Source organism: Poecile atricapillus, chromosome Z (genome assembly GCF_030490865.1).
Source record: "Poecile atricapillus isolate bPoeAtr1 chromosome Z, bPoeAtr1.hap1, whole genome shotgun sequence".
Classification (NCBI taxonomy): Eukaryota; Metazoa; Chordata; class Aves; order Passeriformes; family Paridae; genus Poecile; species Poecile atricapillus.
In genome coordinates this window covers 121808546-121829483 of record NC_081289.1, presented here as the reverse complement: position 1 = coordinate 121829483, position 20938 = coordinate 121808546, and the positions used below count along the sequence as shown (strand labels likewise).

Below are 20938 nucleotides of genomic sequence, written 5' to 3'. Positions count from 1 at the left end.
CCTGCAGTAGCTGTTGCCTTCTCCTCAGCCAGTATGGGGTGTAGTTGGTAATCTTTACTTGGACTGAATCTGCCTAAAAAGGTTTCCCAAGAGAGAGTCTTTGCCACGAGTTTTTGCCACCTAAGCACAGCTGCAGAAGGTCACTGTTCCCAGTACTGATGTGATCAGTTGAGTTTCCTGATAAATGCTGCATGCATTGATACATTAACATTCCCTGCACCAATACTGCTACGTAATTGACTTGCATGTCTGTACTGTTATAAAGCTCACAATGCCATGGCCGAATTAGTGTGTGTTTTTGAAATAATCTGACTGCTTGCATTTTAAATATCTAATTATCAGTATGGTTTTTACCTTCCTGGGTATGTCACCAAAACTGTTTTAAGAGGTAGCTTTGCACTTTGAAGTGAAATGGGTTTGAATAGCAAGGTATGCAAGCAAACAAAAGTGAAATTTAAAACTTTCATACAGAGGTTGTTAAATCTCTGCTACTCTAAAGTATCCTTTGAGTTTGATTTCTGACATTTGAGCACTCTACTGTGTGTTGAAAATCTGAAGCCTTTGCACTATCAGTCAGGAGAATTGTCATTTGTACAAAGAGGGAAATAAATAGCGAATGTTTCTTCCAGTTACATCAACACCTGGGTTCTTGTATCAGGAAGTCGAAGTCCTACCAGACCTCCACATACAAGAACAGTAGAAGCAAGGAGAATAGGGATTGCTTTGGTGATACCGACAAGGGAACCGAATATTAGGTTTCCAAGTACAGCTGCAGCTTTGCATAGTGCATTCAAAAAGCCAAAGCCTGTTGCCCTAGAAGAGAAAAAAGAAGAAAGTTAAAATATAGGTGAAAGAGTAATGTCTTTGAGACATCTTCACACATCTTCAGTGTGAATAAATCAGTACAGCCCAAATATCTTAAATAAAATTTATGCCAATAAGGATTCTGTGCTCATATTATGTGCTCTTATTTAAAATGAGAAATTAAAGCTCAGCTACTACAGTATTTCATTGTGCAATTCATTCTTCTGCCTCAGGGATTAAAATCTGAAATGAATGACTGAACAGGTGAGTTTGCACCTCTAGAGTTGAACATGGAACTTGCTAATGGAAATTCAGTAAGACTTAAATGGCTACAGTAGGAGTTCCCGAAAGAGAACTGCTTCACCATCTGTGTGATGATTATTGAACAGAAATAAAGGCTGATCATCTTAGGGTACTGAATTAAAATGGAACTTCTTACAGGTGATACATGTTGAAACAGATTTTCTTCAAAGGCTAATGAGACCTCCAATATTAATGACTGTTCATCTCTTAGAGCTAAAGAAGATAGGGTATATAAACACCTGTTGGGTGAATGAGATATCCGAGAAACTTTGGACAAAAGGAAAAGGAAATAGATTGCCAACAGAAAGTGTGACATAGCTAATTCAGGTGGAGTCTTGCATTGCAGTGATGTGATCTTAGTAGTCTGAAGTATTTTAATTATTTTGTAACTCTTGCATAGATGTATTATGCAAACTGCCATAATTTAAATTGTGTTTTGACATGACCGTATGATTCATTGATGCAAGAATAAACTTGCCCTACCAAAAGTTTCCTAAGAAAGGTATCTGTATAACGGTAGAATCTGTAATGCTTCTCAGCTGTCTTAGAAATCAAAGAGACAAGGTCTATGAGGAGCTCGTGCTGTTTCTTCTGGGATTAAAAAAAAAAAAAAAAAAAAAAAAATCAAGAAGGTAGTTGTTCTAACTTTCAGAAAATATTTCTTGCTTGCACTGCAATTAAAAGCCCCAGTCCAAACAACAGGAATTAAGAGAAATGCTAGTGAACTAAGTGACTTAAAACAAGCTCTACTTATTCTACTGAAGCACCTGTGAGGGAAAGGAAGAATTCTTATTCTCAGATATAGACTGCATTCCCAGGAAATTTGAAAAGCTTCTGCTGGAGCTACTAAAGAAGAGCCCAGAGAACTGAAGTAAGAACAATTGACCCCAGCTAAGAGCAAGGATATACTGTCTCAGTGCTCTTCACAGAACAGATTTTTGATTTTGAAAATGGTAAATGATGATATCAAGGCATGAGAGGTCCTCTGAACAAGATCTGAACAAGATTCAGAATGTGCCATTTTGAAATAATAGTGTCTTTCCTGTCAAATTCTTAAATCAGTTAAAAGAAGTATCTTAATATGCAGAATATCTTAATATGAATTAAGACATGTAACATACTAACTAATATACCTTCAAATAGTTGCTTTTCTGTTACTTTAAATGTTTATTTTCCATTGTTGCAGACCAAAGTCAGTTTCTCACCTAAAATGTTATAAAAGTAAATTCAGAGGGGTTGATAACGTCCTAGTGTCAGCTTTTTGTATTATGTGTCTTTTCTGAATCTGGGACAAAACACAAGTTATTTTTTTTAACTGGGTGATTATATATTTATTTATTATTAGTTTGTCAGTATGTCTCTTGCACTCCCCAGCAGTATTTTAATTTCTTTGAAATGTCTGATATTTAGCCAAAAAATTACTGTTTTGTCTGAAGTAAGCACAATTCCTCTTTGTGTAAAGCACGGCATTCATCCAGATAATGCATGACACTAAGTATTGGCAGTATCTAAAGAAAAGGAAACAGGTCATTTTTATGGCAGAGTAGAAACTACTCAAAAATCTGTGGGAAAAAACAAGTGGAAGAGACCTAGATATGTCTCTTATATGTTCAAAGTCCTTATTTACTTGTTTTGTATATATACTTGATTGAACCTGCAGTACTTTTACAAAATACATAGTGCTAAGGAAACCTAATCATGCACATCCTGGACATAACAATTTTGAAAATTACATGTTCTGCCTTGCAGCAATCTAGATCCCTAAGGGCCAGAGAGCACATTGCTGAGAGCAGCAGATGAGGACACTTTGGGTAAGTGCTGCCTTTGAAAATTTCTGACAGAGAAAAAGTCACATCAGCTCCTTGAAAATACCTTCCTCAGAGAAGAAACAAGCAAGTTAAAACATGCCCATTCTAAGCATGACTTTTGCAGGAATCGTCTGAAGGAAGACCATGAGATAACACTGAAAGAAGCAGAGAAGAGCCATTCTACTGGAGTGAACTTCCAAAGCCAATGAGAAACCAAGCAAATGTCTGCTAGGGAAACATTTGGGCTCCAGGAACATATAAAGCCCAGAATATCTGGAGGAATATGACCCAGGATGGGGTGTAACTATTGAGAGGGAAAGAGCACCTGACTGATGGATGTTGTAAGGTTCATAAAATCACAGAGTGGGTAAGGTTGAAAGGGGCCACAGTCAGTCACCAAAGCTCAAACAGTCAAAAGCTCATCTTAGTCCAGCAGTTCAGTCCCCAGACTTTACTGGTTATTCTTCTGAGGTGCAGGACCCTGCATTTGCCTTTGCTGAATTACAGACAGCTCTTCTCTGCCCATCTCTCCAGCCTGTCAAGGTCCTTCTGGAGAGCTGCAAAAAGCATGCATGTCTTTGATGTTCCTGAAGAGGAAAAGACTTTGTTAAAATAGACTGTATTGCAAGCAGGTAGAAAGAGGTTAAAGACATCACATCTGAACTTGAAACCCAAGCTGATGTGACAGGATAACAAGAGATTGCAGCTTCTATGAAGAACTCAAGGGAAGAAGGAAAGGAAAAGAGTCAGAATGGTTCTAATATCAGCCTCATTTATGCACAGAAAGTACTTCTAAAGTTATGGTGGTGACTGGTTGTGATCAGAGACTGCACATAAATATGATTTTCTTGGTTGCCAATGCTGATGTAAAATCAGACTTAACTCCAAATAACAGTAGCAGGAAAAAAACCCAAAACGTAGAGAAACTAGACACCTAGTCAGTCAACAGCCTCAGTAAATTCAGAGATACCAGAATTCCCCAAAGAATACATAGATCCAGCTAAAACAAATCTGGATAGATACAGGCAGGAAATATTTAGAAAAGCAATAGTACAGAACATATGGGGATATTTTACTTATGTTTAGTGTTGTTTTATACACTTGGTATAAAGGTAAGCTGTTTCACAGATGTTAGCTGCTTATATCAACTATAATGACAGTGGTCTGAATACAATTTTCTGAGCAATTTGAACCATTTCTTTTCATGTTCTGGTCTCTACAGATGCCACTGTTCTTTGGATCTACTATTGATTATATACCCAGCATTACTTTATTGAGTTTTAAAGTAATTTGGTAATACATACAAATACATAATTCTGTCTGAACAAAATTAAGGGAATTTTTCTGCACTGAAAAGCCAGTTCTATTTGTAAAATGGATTTATAGAATTTTTCTGATTGTAAGGAGGTTTTATTAGTCTAATCCCATTAGTGTATCAAATTATAAACAAATAAAAGTAAGAAAAAATAAGCTCATTTTACTACACTTAGCTGTCTGATAATTGAAAAATGAACAACTCAGAAGAAGCTCAATCTTTTAATCTTTAAGCAGATTTCAGGCATGTCCTTTTACCTAAAATAAGCACATAATTGGTATGAACAATAAGATTTTAACAGGCTTAAGTAAATTGTTGTTACGACCTGCACCTGAAAAGCATTGTTACTGTTTAATCTTATACCTTCATACCCTTCAATTTTAATACTGTGTTTGAATGTGTTTGTACTTATAGTTAGAACAAGGCGTTCAAACCATTATGGAGCTCAAGGGGTAGAAAATTCAGACTGCTTGTTTTTTAAAATATCCTTCTTAGAACAGTGTTTGGGATTCAAACCCTTTAAAATCTGTATTAATTCATGCTTTTATAATTAACTGTCATGAATCCAGGGAAATAAAAATAGCCAGGAAATAAATATGCTGCAAATAACACATGTATATGACTATTGTCTGTTAGGCTGTGTTAGGTAGTGTTAGTATAGTCTCTGCTACAATGTTCGAGGGAAGTGCAAGAATGTCAGCAAATGATCAAAGTTATGTGATGTATCATCTTACCATCATGAACAAATTAAGTGAAAAATTCCAAGGCAATAGGGCCATTCATGTATACACCAATTTTCTTTGCATTGATCAATTATTGGACAAACATTTGCACAAAAATGTCATGTTGACTTCATGAGTAATCCTCATTACTGCTCAAGGGAGACCAGGCTGTAAGTAGCAAGAATTCCTTGTCCAGCTAGAGAGTTCACCTAAGTCTTTCAGGCACATCAGTAAGAGAATTCTGGCTAATCAGTTTGGGATTGTCTTAAAAAAAAACAACCCATATACAGATTTTAGTATTGACAGGAGAAAAATATATACGTCTTTTATAAAAATGTCAGGATAAGGAGAAAGCTGGATGTTACTGAAAAGAAATTTTCCCTGATGTATTTTACTTCTGCTGCTGAGAAAGCTAGGGCAAAGAAAAATGCTTAGCTTCCTTTCATTCAAGGTCCACATAAAAATGGCAAGAGTCCAAACAGTTAAAAATAGAGGGATTATCCAAGCCTTTAGATTAAAGGAGCTTGTTTCCTGATTGCCACATATGTTCTTTCTTAGACCAGGTGCTTGTATTCCTACATAAAATTCTTCAGATGCACTTTTTCACTGCTGATAAAATACCTAAAACTTCATTGTCCTGTGGCAGAGTGCTACTAAATATGTAGCACAAATATTTGTTCTCTTTCTTGCCAAAGCTGTTTATAAAAACAAGTTACAACAAAATTTTGTTGGAATTGATAATTCGGAAAGCTTTAAAGTAGAGTTTCCAAATATCCTATGGACAATTTTCTGATGTCCTAATATTTTATATTCTTTTAAAAAGTTAGTACAGAAATACATATCATGGCCTGATCAATTATAGTGCTTAGGGTGCAATTAAAACCATGGAATTTGCCTTTCTTCCTTGGATTACTGCAAAAGGCATAAATGTGGCAGGTCATGTCTTAAAAACCTTAACATTTCAGAAAAATGCAGCTGAGCTATATCCACAGAATGAGAGTAGAAAATAGCTGTCAGAAGATCTACAGTAAGTCAATTACTGCTATTATGACTCAAAAGAATAGAAAGTTTCTCTTCTGTCATCCACACCAATACAAACCTGGACATAAGATACTGTGAGAATTTTATTTATTGCTCTGGGCATAGATCCTAAGGGTTAAAGAAGAAGTGAAAAAATTAAGTATCATGAACTGAATATAGGAGTCTTATATTTCTTAATTATGGCCAAACCCTTATGAATTTTTTTCAGAGGCATTGAAAAAAGGCAAAACAGGAATGACTTTATTTTATAGCTCACCTTGAATTCTAAGTATTCCTGGCCAAGATTCAAACCCAGATCTATGATAGACATAGTAAAATGATGAATTCTTGGTTATCTGATGCAATCTGATTTATTCTCTACGTGGGAGATGATCTATTTCTATTCCACTTTCTATTTAAGTTATGGTTATTTGTAGTATCATCTCCCTGATGGGAATCTTGGCTTATAATGCTGATGCTTCCCAAGTTCACCAGAAGATAGGTACCATTTATATGAAAACTGCATTTTAAAGTAATAAAAATGTCTCAATGCTCCTTCTTCAGAGAACTTAAGCTTTCTTCTATTCTTACTTATATTGCAGGCAGAGCTGAGAAAGTGTGCAGTGTTATTGCAGGTCCCTTGGGCACCCACATTACAACGCAAGCCATAATTACCTCATCACACAATATTTTTTTTCCACATCACTCTGCCAGTGCAGAGAACAAAGAGGGCTTGAGGGTAAAATATAGATGTAGTGAAGAAAACTTAGCTTCCCTCATCTGCTGTAGAAGTTGGAAACTGCACTGTGAATAAGACTGGGGACTGCAACATGAGAAAACAGTTTCATGATTAAGAGAGTGGAGTGCTGTCAGAAGAAAGGATGAAATCCTAACTTCTGTTGCAGAATTTGCATATGAGGCACGCAAGTCACAAAATTAACAAAATGGTCTTTAAGCATGCCTTTCATATTTTTAGCTGAGCACCTTCAGGTTTATGTTGCTGGAGTGCTGGGCACCTAGAGCAGTATTGAAGTTACACTTCCAGCCCATTCCTTCCAAAATGCTCAGTGACTGGAATTTTTGGTGTCACACATTCCAGCCTACAGATTTCCTCTCCTGATGGACAGCAGAGTCCATTAAGAAGATTAGGTAAAAGACAAGAGAAGACAAAGAGAAAATACAAGTTATTTACATTCTTGAGTTGTAATATTTTACTTGCTCATTGGAAATAACTAGTTTATATCCAGATATCATGTCTGTCTTTTAAAAATAGTGTATTGAAGAGTTCAAAAAGTGGCACTATATTATCAAAATATTATTCATTACTTCATAAGTATCATCTAGAAGACAGAAACCCACTTATGACATTATAACATTAGTTATGTTATTTTCCATTTTAATGCTACTTCATCATCTACCTGAGAACCATTTGAAATCTATATGTCCTCTAATATCTAATACAGCAGTTGTACAAACCAGCTGAGGCTTTATGAAGAACGTGAAAGCAAAACTTGACCTAAAATAGCATAAAATTTGGAACAAGAAAGTAGGACACACTATGTAGTTACCTCAATTCCAGGGATCACTAAACTAAAATGTAAATATGTAGAAGAGTGTGAATTCATACAGAATCCAAATCTGTCAAGATTTTGAGGCAACTATAACTGATGAAGAAGAAACCAAAATGTGTGCTCTGTATCACATAGACTGCCAAACACTTCTCCACACTCCTACCTGGAAAAAAGCCAGTATGATCCCTAAATTCCTAGAGTACGATTTATGAAACACCTTTTGTATTGTACTGCACAACACCAGCAAAGCCCCTGCAGTTCAGCAACTGGCTGGTCTCCAGGAGGAGGAAAAGGAGGGGCTACCCAGTCCTGTTGTGCATGGTAGCATGAACTGGCCTCCCTCCACCCACCTTTCTTCGAGCCCAACCTCCAGCTACCCTTTTGCTGTGCATTTCTGGTCATGTCACTGTTAGGCTGTAAGGAAACAGTATTAAACACTGACAGAGTGAGCAAGGATTTTGTGCTTATATTCCCTTTACAGGAGAATCTGGAAGGCAGTTTCAGGACCAGATTCACTCTGGATGCAGCTTTGTAGCAAAAGACAGCATCATCTTAAGTAGGAAGGATTTCATATGCAAAAACAGATCAGGAAACTTCGTGTTCCACATATGCTGAGAAAGGCTGTTCAGCCCTACAGTGACTTGGAAAAGCTGGAACTTCCTAGCAAACTGTGGCAAGCTGTGCCTGGTTATGGAGATCACAGAAGTCTGAGAAGGAAACCCAGGATTATCAGAGGTGAGCAGTGCTGGTTGTTAAATTGCAGCTAGTCTGGACAAAAAAAAAAATCAGAGAAAAATTCTCACAAGCAACTCATTTGAGTCCCTGAAGGTATAAATTTTCAAAAAGTTATACAAAACAAGAAGTATCTTTTCTCCAGTCTAAAAAAAAAACAAACTCAAATTGGCTGTTTGCTTATAACCAAGCTGGCAAAAACTAGCAGTCATGGTTCCATCACTATCAGAGCTTCTGGGAAAAAATTCTCATATAACATATGTCACCAATGTCTTTCCAGGCACAGGTGGATTCACCCACCAGCCTTTTTGTAGTGGTAATACAAAGAGACAAGTTATTTCTGTGATTTGTTGTTAAAAACAACTCAGTTTCAATTCAGTTTCTGTTTCCAGTTATTCCTGCATACTAAAGATTTTTAGAGAAAAGATGAGTCAGAAATTGCTATAATCCCAAAGACAGCAGAAACTATTAAAAACTACTATTAGCTACAACTAAAGATGCCTTAACATCTGTATAGATATAGATAGATAAATATCAGTTACATTCTTTATAGCATCCCTAATAATGATTTTTTTTTTTTGCTGTTAACACCAATGACTTTTCCAATTCTTTTTCTTTACTTCTTTACTTCAGGAAAACACATGTGGCTGCTACATTCAGGAATACCCAAAAGATGGTAATTTCTACAAGACATTTATTAGAATTATATCATAGCATTTGGATGGTGGAAGAATTCTTGCCAGAAGAGCAATTTCCTGAGGTGTAATAAAAATACTAGCACTTAGTATTAAGGCTTAGTGCTTGGGATTCCTAAATAGCCTGGTATTGTTATTTGATAGAATTACAGCTGTGGACATCAATTTCTTGTCTGAAGAAGCACATAATTTTAAAATGACAATGAAAGGAATACAGAGAAGCTAGTCTACACTTTTCTATATCTCTTCATGGACAACACTAAAGACGGTGGAACTTCCTTCCAAAATATTACACTTGCCACCAAGGCATCATGCATTTATAAACTGGAAATATTTTTCACTTCATTTCAAACCTCCAGTGAATGACATAATAATTAGCACTGCAACAGGAGAAAGGACACAATGTCCTCTGTTAGGAATCTGGGTATTTTTACATATTTGTTTTAGGGATTTGTGAGGGGGAAAAATATTCAAGGCTTTTCAAGATAATGCACCTTTTACATCCTTGTGCTCCCCATGAAACAGAATATGACTCAACAGTTCTGCCTTAAGTCCATTAAATGACATAAGGTCAGGATTAAAAAGTGCCCTGTATCTGAAAAAAACCCAACCCATGTCATCTAGGAGAAATGCAGGATTTGAAAATTGTCCTGACATTTCTTACAAGAGCCCTGAAGAGTCAAGAGCTGTGCCCAAGATAATTTTTACCCACTTAATGTACACTCCAAGTGGCCCTGCATACAAATTCATGGCAGACTGATTAGCAGCTGAGGGTGGTTCAGACAATGATTTTTATCTTGATTCCCACAATTTCACAGACAAATGCAGCTGTATTGCTCGTTTGGACCAACTGCTGCCTTCATATACAGTTAAACTATGGGAAATTCAAAAATATTCCATCATTGTTTTCAGAAATATTACTCATTATCTGTGTTTTAAATGAGAGTAGCTGTTAGTCTTTCTGTTTTCAAATAAAACTACATTTATGGTATTTTCCTGATTAGGTGATACTTGATGCAAAATACATACTAAATTGCTCAAAACCCCTCATTGTTTCCCTTTGCTTTTCGTAAGAAAAATTATTCATTTGGCCCTCTCTAAACATCACTACCTCTGCAAGGCTCATACAAAATAATTTCTATTTGCCGTTTCTGCTGGTACATTGAGGTTAGGGGAGGTATATCTGCACATACCTTCTGTCTGTAGGATACAGCTCCACAGTAATAACATCTAGAGAGTTCCATGCAGAGATGGTGAGACCGTTGTACAGGCACAGCATACCTATCATCATGGATTCACTGGTCCCAAACCACAGGAAGAAACAGCTGATGCCAGAAAGAACCATGGAACCACCTAGGGACAAGGCAGGTGAAGCAAATATATAAAGCAAACATGGAGTTGTATTTAATGAATAACCTTTGTTTTGTCTAATATTTCTGTGCACATAGTGCAGCTAAATAAATGACCCAAATATTTGAGTTAAACACCAAAGAGACCTCCTCTACTGGTAAGGCCAGACAGAAAGACAAATGTTGAAGGATGGAGGTCACAGGAAAAAAATACAATTCCTCGTGTATAAGAATACATCACAAAGTATTCAGCTGGAAGCCACTTTGAATTCCCAAAGCAAGATGCCTGAGGAAAACTTCCCTCCCATTATTCTTTGCTCATCATCTTTTGCAAGTAGATGAAACCTGTTAATATATCATAATAAAAACACCATATTTATTTTATTGTATTTATATAGAGATACTGCCCTAGAAAATTAAGATGACGAACTACCACATAGTTATTCAAGTAAATTGAAAACAAATTTCTCATTTCTGACAATCCACAGGAGATACCTTTCAACTGTGTTCCTATGCAAAACTGATAACATACAAAGAACAGCTTATACTTTCCAGGAGCTGCTCCACTAGCTCAGGGTCACCTGTGCATACTTTGCTTTCCTTTCAGCTGGAGCAGAGATAGACCAATAGTCACCAGTCTCCAAAATCACATTCTAAATGCCTAGATTATGGTCTTGTAATATCTGTGTGGATGAGCAAGTAGAGGTGGCTGCAGATGCCTTTTTTTCCTAGATTTTCTAAACTGGGGGCTTTTAAAAACAGTACTTATGATGCCACATAAATGACATATCTGCAGAACGAATGTTTTCCAATTCTCTGAGCCAAATTCCTTGAAAAGAGGATGTGTTACTTTTGATGTTCCCTGTACCAAAGTGAATCCCCTACCTAGCATCGTTAACCGTCCTATTCTATCCATCAGGAGGGCGGACACAATATTTCCTGGTAACACTGCCAAAGTTCCAAGGAAATTAACAAAGTAGATCCAGTAGGCACTGTAGTCATCATCAAAAGAAATCTGGCATCCTGTCCTGATGTGAAAAAATGTGCAATTTATCAATTCACTGTCAACAAATTTATACTGCTCGAGATCTGTGGAAAGAAGAAAAAGAATTGTTTCAGCTAACAGCCAACTCCATATGCAACTTTTGATTAAAAACATTTTAACTTCAAGCAACTGCAATGACAATTTGGAGCTTTCACAGCTTTGCAAAAAGGGGACTAGTTACTGCTGTTAATTTTGATAGTTTTTTCTCTTACTAGAAAAAATTTCAAAGCTCTTGAAAAGGACCAACTAAAGCCTGGAAATAGGAAGATATACCACTGTATTTTACCCTGCTTGGATTGTATTTGGTTAAGGCCTTTCAGCACCAGCTGGTCTTGCACAAAATATACTAGGTATTCACAAGTTTCTGTGACTCTGTCTTTCTAAGTATCAGGCCTATTTCCTGATGAGACTGTCTATTGTGTTCAATTTGGTTTGATTTCCTTGAAGTGAAATATTCCTGTGGAATTCAGTTTAAACTCATTTCATTTCTGAGAAGTCCTCATGGTCTCCAGCCTGGCCATGGATGAGTTACTTACTCTATGTAGCTAATTCTTCTGCCAGTACCGATCTTTTTTTTCCTGTTCCTCTTGTCAGCCTTATAAACCTGAACCAAGAATACCTTCCTTCCACATAAAGGTCTTTGCTTTCTCTGAAACCTAGGTCTATTACTGTTATGACTGCTGTAGTTACAGGAAAGTGGGAAGAAGTGCCCCATCTTTCCAACAAGCTTAGTTGGCCATGTTCTACTTTCAGTTATGTTTTATTAAGCTGGAGAAAAAGAGATTTTTCTGTTGAAACATATGAAAATATGGATTTCACATTACTTAGGAGATTGGGAATGATTAAAGACTAGGTAATTTGAATCCTAAATTCAGATTTCCCTGCAACAGCAAGGACAGCGAACAAAGTATTTCACCGGTCCCTTTTATACTATATAAAAATACAGTAGTTAAAGCTACCAGTAAAACAGTAAATGTATTTTCTTCTCTCCAGATTGACTCTCTTTAGAGATAGTTGATATCAAAGATTAAAAAAAGGTCTTTTATTATGTGAATAAAATATATAATTTATTATCTGAGTCAATATTAGGCCTGCACTATCTCTTGTGCAGTGAAATACTTTCACTTGTCTCTTATAGCAAGCTGGCTGCTTTTTATATATTATTATGACTTACAGGATGACTTCTTGTATGTCTTATTAGAAAACCAGAAATAATCAATGTAAGATGAAGACATGCAGATGACCAATGGGCATTTGAGGCTCTTTCTCATACCTGTGTTGTAGAAGGTGGTGTTCACAAAAGTACAGTTCCTGAAGTATGTGTTCAGTGAAGTAATGTCTTCAAAAACACAGTTCTTAAAGAGTGAATCTTCAAAGGTTACTGATTTAAACTTCATCATAATAAACCTGCCCAAAACAAAGAATTGCTGTCAATCTACCTTCATAGTTTTGAAATAAAAACAAATGGAGCTATTTAGATCTAAAAAAATTTCAAACCCAGTAACAATGGTTCCTTTGATGCATTTTGCAGCTATGATTAATGATTAGCTAATTCCAGAATACTATTGTTCAGAAGAAGAGTTAGTAACACATATAGTTCCACATAGTTACTGGCCCAAACTGGTAATGTGATTTATTTGATAATATTTCTGTTGTTACTTGTCCTTAATCATCAATCAGAACCAATGTTATGACATCCATGAAACAGCCTTGTAAAATCACAGTTGCTAGTAATTTGACATTACACCTCTAAACAGCGAGTTAATGCTTTAGATATTCAGTCCCTGGGAATAAACAAGCACTGGCTAATACCAACAAGCTGAAAAGAAAAAAGTTTTTAAACAATCTTGATTTGTCAGAGGAACACACTGGTTAGGCTCAAATGCAAATCATACTGGTGTTGAAAGTTGTTTTCACAAGATGATTATAACATGAATAAAAAGTTACATTGCCAGTTACAGAGCTAGACATCTAACTGTAAGTATGTCCTCATTAATCCTTTGCTTAGGGATGTTATTTCAATTATAATTGCTGTGTAATTAAAACTGTCATAAGGAATTTGCTGGTAGCTTTTTTTTAAATTTCTGAACATCCTTCTTCCTACAGACACTCATTTAACACAAGGTTTTATCAAAATACTAATAGAAAAAGTCAGTGACAAATTATATGACATACAGGAACTTATTATCTCAATGTCACTAGATTAAAACAATGCTTTATTGAATAAGAATTTTTTAGTAAAATTCTACCAAATAACGTTATGTTAACAACAGCAACCACAGCAAAGATGTGGAAATGCATCATTATTTTCATGATTTCTTTTATTTCACATGAAGGTGTGGGAAAAAAGGGCAGTTTTTTCTTCCAAATGCATACCTGGCTTTATTCTAGTCAAACCTCGTGTCACTAGCTAAGTCTTTTTCTTATAAGAAGAGTAATAGTAGGAATAGGAACACAAAAAATATGCTATCTACAAAGGAGCAGAAATTAAACTCTCCCATGAATAAATTTGTTGGAACCACATCTTTATGAGAAGGGAGAGAAAAAGCTAGTAGTATTTATCACGGTAAGTGACTTACTAACTAATGAATTCTCTTTTTGTATTGGTCAGAAGAATAGTGTTTTCAGTCCATTAGTTTTAGTTACTATATAATTTCTCATTTGTGACAGTCTGATTAAAATCAGGCTGGAGTTACTCATTATCATTTTTCATACAGCACTTTCCAATCTAAAATGTAGACTAGTTCCAGAGGAGAACAAAGAAAATATAGTGATCAGATTAGTCAATTGAAACAGAACTGACAGACTACACCTTCTACATTCTTCTGAAGCACTTTTTACCTTTGGACAGGAAGTATGTGACTACATTAAAATTGGTGTCATAATGATTTGAATTAAAATCCAACAGTCAAAAAACTCAAGTATTGATGGATCTTCTCATTAAGAAAGAACTTGAAGGAAACAGTGAGATTGAGGGTGAGTAGGGTATTGAAACATTTATGAAGGAAGGATAGCAAATGGGTTCATGCCTCTTGGGAAATTTTTTGTGAATCCCAAATAACTGTCAGAGGCATATTAAATTTACGCATTTGAAAGAGTAATTTACTGATTTAGCATAAATTAAGGTTATATTTAGTGCCTTACAATAATATTCTGTTTAAATTGATACAACCTCAGTTACTGACATTGATTTTAGGAGAACATCTGCATTCTGGAAAGGAATGGGACTTGGAAGTTATGGCTAGGTTAAAAATTAAATAACTTCTGTTTTTATCTTCAATGCAGAAACCTTTAACTGTGTCAAAACCCAAGCTCTACTACTACTGCTAAATCATCACAAAATAATCAATTTTATTCACTTACATATAGATTTTCCTATGGAAATAATAATTACTTATTATCATGACTTCCAGCAGACCATTCATACGGTTGTTCTGTACAGTTCTTAATAGAAACCAGATACTTAAACCAGCTGTGTTTAATTTTCCCCTAAATTATCTAGTTATTTGTGAGTCCAGATATAGCCTTAATATATTTGCCTTTGGCTAAAAAAATCACAAAAGTCATTGTCAGAATGTTGTTTCCCATTTCAGAGCTGTTCATGCTTTTTATTGGTTTACGGTAATGTTTAGCTTTCATTTTTCTGTGATAAGATCCTAACCTCCCCATGTTCAGCCATTTCATAGAAGTGCCTTTCATCAATAAAAAAAGAACCAGCAACAGAGATGAAAGTACATCTTTGCCCAGCCCCCTACAATATACTGCATCTGTTGGATCTGAAAACCTTTGAATCCCACTGTGAAAGGAAGTAAAATTGACGTAGACTTTTTTGGTCTGTTTTGCAGGATGACAAGTAAGCTGGGTTTGCATCGCAGATCCTCACACAGGAACCATGAGGGCATGTACATTTCTCCCCATGCTCACAAGTCATAAGAAGTTAAGAACAGAAATAAACATTCACTGAAAGGTAACAAAACCATCTATCACTACCTCATAGAAAAAACTGGGTTGTTAGGATGAGCTTTAAAGCATGCATCTGTTTATTCCAGCTAAGCCAAGATATTAAAAAACCTCTAAACCTGTCATTGATGTATTCTCCATTGCTGTGAATCTGATTTTCCAGTGTGAAGTTGAAGACGAAATGTGAGACCTCCTCGTTGCGGAAATGTTTCACTCGGGATGCATACTCATCTGACTGCAGATGTTTAATGACATCAGGAAACCAGACAGATAAGCCATAGTAGCTGTGAAAAAACAGAAGAATCTCAGGCACCAATCTTACTCATTCAGAAATCTGTGCCAGGTGTGAATGAGCAGCTCCTTTGGCCACCTATGTGACGGAGCTGTTGCTCCATCAGAATAAAATCCTCCATAATATAAAATTTTTGAAAGATGCTGACACCAGAAGATGTCAGTTTTTCAAAGGAGGTATTCCTAATGAGTCAAGTTTGCAACCAAGAACAGACTGACAAATACAATATTTTGTGGAAAGATCCTGAATAAAACAGATAATCATAGTGCCAGAAATGTACATGCAGATGATTTTTATGTCTGTCAAGACTATAAAAAGTGGTTTAATCTCAACCATTCTTACCCAAAAGACAGGGTGAACCACACAGCTGTAAGCTTGATCGTATTATCCTTCACTGGGTAGTTGAAGCATCTCATAAATGTCAACCAAATCTGTAAATCATTATGAAACACATTTATTTACATATCTTTACTTATTTTGAGCATTTTTCTTAAAGGCTAGAAGATATTTGATTCTTATTTGACTGTTTCTTTTGGGCATGAAAGAGAGCAAATCAGCTCTCTTGCCACACTTCTTTTGATGTGATTTGTTTTCTCATCTACAAGAACATATTAGTCTCATATCAATTCTTTTGTAAACAGTGTGGACTGTGTATAACAATTCATCCTTATTCTGATCACCTCAAACTTTCTTAATCTCTAGGCAGCTTCATTTTACTTTCTCACATAAACCAGGGATTTTTCAGAAATATTTTCTTCTCAGTTCCCAGTATTAGACAAACTATATTACATAATTAAAGAGGGATACAATCAGAGTTTGATTTATTCTAACCTACCATGGCTAGAAATTGATGTCTGAACTAAATGAGGAAAATGTTGTACTACCCCAAGATCAGAGACCTTGTATATGCTATAGCAGAGCTGACTGAGAATGATGTTCCCATCTCTGGCCTTCTCTCCTTTCAGGAGGAAGGGAAGGGAAGGGAAGGGAAGGGAAGGGAAGGGAAGGGAAGGGAAGGGAAGGGAAGGGAAGGGAAGGGAAGGGAAGGGAAGGGAAGGGAAGGGAAGGGAAGGGAAGGGAAGGGAAGGGAAGGGAAGGGAAGGGAAGGGAAGGGAAGGGAAGGGAAGGGAAGGGAAGGGAAGGGAAGGGAAGGGAAGGGAAGGGAAGGGAAGGGAAGGGAAGGGAAGGGAAGGGAAGGGAAGGGAAGGGAAGGGAAGGGAAGGGAAGGGAAGGGAAGGGAAGGGAAGGGAAGGGAAGGGAAGGGAAGGGAAGGGAAGGATACAGAATTACCAGACTTGGAGGTCTCAACACTCATCATGCAATGATGAAAGTGCTCTGACCCAGGGTCTAGTCTAGTGAGATGGAAAGGATGTGTGCCAACCAAGCTGCAACTCCTTAAAAGTTGGTTTAGTAAGATGCCAAATGATATTTCAGTCTTCAAGTGCTCCATTTTTGGTCAGTAATTGTAAAAGTAAACAGCTTCTGACTTTTTTTTCTTTTCCCCGGGGAAAATGTGTCTTTTCCTAACAACATAATTTTGTGACAAATCTTGGCTTGCAAGACTTCATGATAGTTCTAGAGAGCTTAAAATGACAGATTTTTAATAGCTGTGAAAAGACAGTTGTGAACTTTAAAAAAATTAATTAATGAGGCCTTTTTCAAATATTGTTGCAAGGCTCAAAGATACTATGTAATTTTGGTTTTACAGAACAAGTAACAAAAGGATAAAAAGCACAGTCCCAGCAAGCTTGTATTAAAATCTGAAATAGTTCTAAAATATTTTTCTGGTAAAACACTTGACAAACCTAAAAAATAAGTGCAGATACAATGCCTATAAAGGCATTATTTTATAAAATTTACTAATGAATTGGTCATTATTAACTAATGTGGCTGCCTTGTGTTCCTCCTGATAATTTTTCATCTCCTCATGTGTCACCTCCTTCCATACATACATATTGATCCACTTTCTCAATACACAGGTATTTTGTGCTGTTTATGAATATCACTATGTAATTATTAGCAATCACTTCTGTGAGGACCAGTACAGCATTTTCCTCCTCTGAAGCTGGGATAAAGCTCTGTGATTCACCTGCATTTTTTCTGGGTCAGGAAACCTAAACCTTACATTGGTTCCTGGTTCCCTCAGTTGCATGGAAAATGTAGCATTGCAGCTATCAACAGCAGGAGCTCAGAAAATCCATCTCATTTCTGTAAGTTAATTAAAAAGGAAGAAGGTAACTACAGAATGAAGAGAGATGTTGTTACTTACACCATATAGCTCTGTGCGGATTCTTACAAAACACCTCCTGTACCAAGTTCCAGTATCGCTCTCTATTTCTATGAGCTCATCTATCTGCTTAGGTGTTTTGATTCTGGTAACCTAGAAATAAAAACAGAACAAAAATATTTGAAGTTTCTGGAATCATGAACTGCCTGTGGAGGAGTATGGGGTGTTTGTTATGTGAGTATGGGAGTATGGGGGTTTATTACACCCCATCTACTAAAAATGAGCAGTTATTCATCCTGTGTCTAAACTAGACATGTTTTAGATTTATAAAGGAATAGTAACACATTGTAATGCTGAACTCTTAATGGATGCAACTGTTTCAGAAAACTCTTTGTTCAACGCATGCAGGAAATAAATTTCCTCTGGCTACAATAAGCTGTCGCTGTCACATTCTTCTAGAGAGTTATTGTATATACCTCTGATGCCACAGAGGGTAAAACATTAATTTAAACCACCAGTTAACTGTGCCCAGAATTTTCCTTCAAATTGTTTCAGACTTGCTATCACAACATTTTTGGAAGTCTTTTGATTAAAGACACAGCAGTGAAAACAGAAGTATTCAAAATGTTATGAAATAGTAGTTGGACAACCCTTTTATTTTTATTTTCTTAGTGTTAAACAGGGAACTCAATGAAGAGAGAAGGACTGAGCTGAAATGATCTGGACACATGTTATTGCTTTTATGACTAATCATCTACTTACCTGAAGTGAAATGAGATAAACAGACATCAAGGAAAAATACAGAATTACCAGTGACAGAGAATGTAATGCATCCTACAGTGTTAATTTTTACTTTTACTCTCTTGTGTAGCAGAACCAGGATGTGTTACATGGTCTTTCCAGACACAGGACCTGACAAACTGATACTACTACATGGTTTTTGTTTAAGTTTCTACTCTGGTCCCAGCTTCATAATTATATCACAAAAGGCAGTGTATTCATCCACAGTTTATTTTAAAAGATGTGCCAAGAACAGAAAGAAAATTAATAAAATGGGGAAATGGACTGACACAGACGGAAGGAGAGAGCAAGAGACTGCAAGTTTGGTGTTTGGCTACAGTTTCTGAAATTAGACATACCTTCTGCTTCTTAGCAGAATGAGGACACCCCCTGCCCCCTCCTCCACAATATTCACTGTGCCAGGACATCAGGGAACAGCAATATTGACAATAAAACTCAAGTTGTGACCCCACTGCTTTTACAGATGTATTCTATTTGAGATGCAATAGCAGCCTCATCCCATGAACAAGGATATAGTAAAGCTCACTGAGCAGTTTGAGGTATAACTGCCCTCATTTCTGAAGTACTACAGCTCACTGTTTTGCTAGATCATGACTTTATCAAAAGCCTGTAACTTTCTTGTCATGCCTCTGCCAATAATCCTGTCCACAACATTCCACTGATCTCAAGCTTCTCTTAAAATGCCTTCAGGAGATATGTTATACAAAAGACGGAGTCAAGTCCTCAAAAATTATCTGATATCTCCTACATAGAGAAATCCCTGCATACCATGCCTCTGGGCAGAAAAAGGATGCCTTTTGAATCCCACTCTTGTGGGCTCAGGGACAACATTTTCACCATACTGGACACCTGACTTGATTGGAACTGTGAAGACTGGGGGAAACATATGTGTCCTAGGATATTGTATGTAGGGGACAAAAGTTCCCTGGCCTTGGTGGCTCTTTAACATATGAAAAGTCCTATTGAGTCAGATAATAGTCTATCAGGAGCATGCAAATTCAGCATGTCAGTGTATGATGAATGAAAAAAACCCCAAACCCAGAAGAGAAAGCCTATTTTGATGAAAATGAGGCTTCTGTTTAAAAACAATGGTTAGAAATATGCAGTATTTTAAATTTTAAAAATCAATACTTGTTGCAAAGAAAAATATTTGCAGGAAAAATAATTACTACATGATAATTGAGGAGTAAAGAAAATGTTGATTTTTAGGATGGAAAGTTTTTTTAAAAAATTAAATATTTAAACCAAGAGATCCAATGAATAGGTATTTTAATAATGCAGGAAGATAATAAAGCATGTACATAAACATCTAATTTAGTAGTTCCATGATTGAAGATACTATCAATTTATTAGTGTCTCTTAGTGTCACTGTTTTCAGGACAAATTTGTCAAAGTATGAAGAACTACCCTTTCAACTAATTCAGGAATCAGGACATTCTATTTTGCATTAACTCTAAACCCAACTGCTTGTCAGTTGATGTCATTTCTTCTTGAAGGCTTGAAGATAATCCCCTCAATAATATGAATAACAAGAATAAACATAACTTGTGAAAAAAGCTTCCAGAAAAATATTAAACCAATAGAATACAGGATAAAAGAAAATCACACTAAAACTATGGCATAATGGAGGAAAAGCTACATCATCTATAAAGTCAGAAAATATACTATCAAAGTGTGTCTGATGTAACTAACAACATGAAGTGGAGGAAAATAATAAAGTGTGAGTCACAGAATTGCATTGGATAAGCAAAGGAGGACTATGGAAAGTTTAGGAGAAGTATGTGAATAAATTACTGAGACAAAATGTCACAATCTTGAGGACTAACCTAGAAAAAAAACAAACTAAAAGGGTATGTCAAACAAATTATGCATAAATTCTTTATGCATAAATTTTTCTCTGGGTTTTATGAGATGGAGTGCTATGTAGTACAATAAGAGGAGAAAGATGCATTTTCTAATCATATTAATGCAAGCTAAAAATAGGGACTTCTATATATGTCTAACCTTGACACAGCACAGTACTTCTAATCTCAACTTGATATATGGAGTAGAGTCGTCCTAATGCTCAAGGCAGAAACTGGCAAAATTAATGGCTGATCAATTTACAAAAGTAACTGTAGATAAAGTGGCTGAGTGTCACATTTTAACAGCCATAGGGACAAAGTCTTGCTAGACCACAAGAGCTGGAAACATCGAGTATGTGCTTTGTTTTCTTCTCTGCAGCTGCTTTAGGATGTGATTATGATTATGTAAAAGTGACGTGAGAGGCTTATCCTTCCTCCCACATTTTCTCC

At 36.2% G+C, this 20938-nt stretch overlaps 1 protein-coding gene across 1 annotated transcript in view; it reads right to left on the bottom strand.

Annotated features, from left to right (window-relative positions):
- Positions 1-629: 629 nt before the first annotated feature.
- Positions 630-20938, bottom strand: part of SV2C (synaptic vesicle glycoprotein 2C) — a 90491-nt gene continuing 70182 nt past the window's right edge. Inside the window, exons 6-12 of the mRNA XM_058828100.1 lie at positions 17886-17996; positions 15959-16047; positions 15444-15608; positions 12638-12771; positions 11205-11408; positions 10164-10323; positions 630-813 (exon numbers count right to left, since the gene is read on the bottom strand). Of these exons, the coding sequence (XP_058684083.1) occupies positions 630-813; positions 10164-10323; positions 11205-11408; positions 12638-12771; positions 15444-15608; positions 15959-16047; positions 17886-17996 (1047 nt within the window). The remainder of the gene's footprint in view (positions 814-10163; positions 10324-11204; positions 11409-12637; positions 12772-15443; positions 15609-15958; positions 16048-17885; positions 17997-20938) is intronic.